General features: G+C 47.9%; 1 protein-coding gene across 1 annotated transcript; it reads right to left on the bottom strand.

Annotated features, from left to right (window-relative positions):
* Nucleotides 1–1,126: 1,126 nt before the first annotated feature.
* Nucleotides 1,127–2,180, bottom strand: SARC_11168 (hypothetical protein; the record flags this gene model as incomplete). The annotated part of the gene is made up of 1 exon (XM_014294754.1): nt 1,127–2,180. The coding sequence occupies one exon, from the start codon at nt 2,178–2,180 to the stop codon at nt 1,371–1,373; it is 810 nt and encodes a 269-aa protein (XP_014150229.1). The 3' UTR covers nt 1,127–1,370.
* Between the last annotated feature and the right edge of the window lie 1,410 nt (nt 2,181–3,590).

Below are 3,590 nucleotides of genomic sequence, written 5' to 3'. Positions count from 1 at the left end.
CTGTTGTTTTCGGGGCAAAATCGAGTCATAATCGATACTCTGCTCTAGGCACAGCTTCTCTGTACGAAATTCGAATAGCAAACGAAGACGAGGTACGTGTCTTTTGATGTGAGAATCTTATTAATACTTCCAAGGCAGAAGCCGCCCAGCCTTACTCTGAAATACATACCCAAGCACGGGCCACACAGTTATTGTTTTCCGCAGTACAAACCCTCAACACATATCACGCGAAGCGCACTCATGCCATGTATGTCCCGTGTCACTACCCAACCGTAGGGATATAAAGACGGTCGAGACGGCAAGCCACAACACCCCGAAGAACAGAGCGCAAGCACCGAACCACCCCCCTCCCCTGAGAAAGGACCACCCCCGTCCACTGGAAATACGGCCAACTGCAGCCGAGAATAATTTCGTTATAGAGTGATAGTGTGCATACCTATACTGGTACAACGGAGGTTGGTACGTACACGGAAATGGCTCATGCACACCCTTCGGAAAGGAATGACATCCAACCGGGCATACATCAAGCAGTAGCCAATGTTACGAGTGGGAGTATGGAGTAGACAAGTAGTGGACAGGTGTACATATACAACTGAGGGCAAACCTCTACGGCAGAAAAACTCAATGGTTGACGAGAGGGTAGGGTTTATGCAGCAGTTGACTCCACTATAGTATCCAAGAATTCTGTGCACACTGGCAGGCACGCGGGTGATCCCGAATCAAGGAAAGCCCTACGCACACCAGTGAGAGCGAGACTGGGTCGGATGTCGAAGAAGGCTAATGCACTAAACCCTGAATCCTTAAATCCCTAAGTCCCTAAAACATACAGGGTGTCGGGAACTTGAGGGATTCTGCCAGCAGAGACACCAGGCCACGCTGTGCTTGAACAGACAGTGGTCACGGCTGAGGTGTTGCAGATACGCATACACTACGCACAAGCACTGTGTTCTGTTTTCGTTCTCAAGCACTGTGTTCTGTTTTCGTTCTCAAGCACTGTGTTCTGTTTTCGTTCTCAAGCACTGTGTTCTGTTTTCGTTCTCAAGCACTGTGTTCTGTTTTCGTTCTCAAGCACTGTGTTCTGTTTTCGTTCTCAGCACTGTGTTCTGTTTTCGTTCTCAAGCACTGTGTTCTGTTTTCGTTCTCAAGCACTATGTTCCTGTCCTAGTTCTCACACAATGTGTGTTCCTGTCCTGGCTGTGGGACAACTCCGTGTGCCTACTAGGACAGTCTGCATGCGACCAGTGCTACAGCCAGCAACAGGGCGAATGACAGTCCCATCTCGAGACACAACACCATGTAGAGTGGTCTGGTCTCTGGTAGCGTACCAAGGGATCGCGTGCAGGCGCAATGTACTGTATATGAATACACCGTTAGCACCCGCTGTCTCGAGCACCCGCATTCGTCCCGTGTTGTGTGTGTACGGTGTTCTCGTCTGTCACCGTGACAGCCTCTGCTGCTTTCTGGCCGTCGCCTTTTGCGTGCCGTTGTGCTCTGCGTAATACAGCGAAGCCTAGCTGCCCGCGTCCTGAACTATCGACCACACTCTCCCGAGCCAATCTGCGGCCACTGGTGCGCAGGTGGCCTGGGTTTATACCTGCCTGTCCTAGTCCCTTTTTTCGGGTGCTGGTGCGCAATTGGCCTGGGCTTGCCTTTGCCTGTCCCACCCCCGTGGCACTGGCATTGATGTTCGGCACCCCTTCGTTGGTGACCGTGTGTGTCTCTCCATCGTGCCCACTCTCATGTGTTGGGTGCGCCATTGCCTTCTGTCCCATTATGTGGCCGTCTGCCCTGTTGGGGCCTGGCTGTGTGTCCTGTCGTTCAGCCACCTGTCCTTGATTTTTGGGGGCGTCTCTGGCGCTCTCTGACCTCATGTGTATGCTCTCTTGCACCTGAACGTCTGCTTTGGTGTCCGGGTGTTCTGTAGTGAGACTCATATGCGCTGCATCGGCTGCATGCGTGTGTGCCACCTGCGATTGACCCACCACCGCTTCGTCTTCTTCTTGTTTGAGAGCTTTGGGCGCTGGGCCTAACAACGCCTGTGGCCCGTCACTTTTTTTAGGCCTTTTGATAGGCGCCTTAGTGACCGGCTTTGGTTTTTTACCTACTTTGTCTTCGAACTTCTTCAGGTCGCCGCTGAACAGGATCTGGAGGTTGAGTATAACAACCAGAAATATAGACATTGCAATATGCGAACACATGGGGTGTTTAATATTAGTAATTTTTAAGTAGCATGAGTGTGTGTACACACACAAGGCGATATGCATTATAAGCGTAGGCCTGTACAGTCGCTGAACTATATACATAAGATGTTGAGCTATGCGCAAGTAGTATACGTATAAACGTACCATAGGCTTACCCATGCTTTGTGAATATGTCTACATTTATTCACAACTGTATTTGTCGCAATAGTTGCCTTCACTGTCACGACCTGGATATACTGGTAGACTTCAACTGGCCTTGCCACTGACAACACATGCATGTAACGTATAAATGTATATATTTATATATATATATATACGCCAAATCTTTAATTAAAATGTATTTACGTCAAAGGAAACACAGAAGGCCTTGGTTCAGCCCGTTTCCTAAATATAAGGCTTCGGAGTATACATATATGTTCCTGAATTTAGCTATATATGATCGTGCTGCATAGGAAGTTCGGTATGATGATTCAAATCGGTGAACATCCGTGCGCCAAGCAGAACAGACTAAATGTATACACACATAGATATAGAGACAACGTATGACAACTAACCACGCTTCCGAGCCATGTACCTACACAAACCTCATCTACAAAGCCTCTAACCGCGTTTATGCTAGCAATCGCCAGAAGTCCCCCCCCACTTGCGCATTCAAAATAACGTCTCTGGATGTTGCGCTCGCGTTGAGTGCACTGGCAGAGACGCTTGTAATGTGCAGCTAATTTAAGACCAACTAATACTTAACTAATACTTAAAGTGGAGCCCATTAATAATTGAGAGGAGTTACTAGTCCGTTCGCACTGGCAGGGACGCTTGTACTATGCAACTAATTTAAGACAAACTAATACTTGACCAACACGCTTTCCAGCCCGAATGCACCCCTCACACGACAGGGGCACGCAATAACATTTAATTTGTTTCGCACTCCATCGTCCACACACGCAGACGGTCGCATGCACAGACACGCACACGGACGAACACACAGATACAATCCACAATCACATGTACATATCATATAAAACATTCACAGACACGCACACAGACGAACACATTGATACAATCCCCAATCACATGTACATATCATATAAAACATGCACAGACACGCACACAGACGAACACACAAATACAATCCAAAATCACATGTACATATCACATAAAGCATGCACAGACACGCACACAGACGGACACACAGATACAATCCAAAATCACATGTACATATCACATAAAGCATGCACACACACACACGCGGACGAACACATAGATACAATCCACAATCACATGTACATATCCCATAAAGCATGCACAGACACGCACACAGACGAACACACAGATACAATCCACAATCACATGTACATATCATGTAAAGCATGCACAGACACGCACACAGAC

Source organism: Sphaeroforma arctica, assembly GCF_001186125.1.
Source record: "Sphaeroforma arctica JP610 unplaced genomic scaffold supercont1.1554, whole genome shotgun sequence".
Classification (NCBI taxonomy): Eukaryota; class Ichthyosporea; order Ichthyophonida; genus Sphaeroforma; species Sphaeroforma arctica.
Note: the sequence above shows the minus strand (reverse complement) of the source record. Positions and strands in the feature narration are given on the sequence as shown.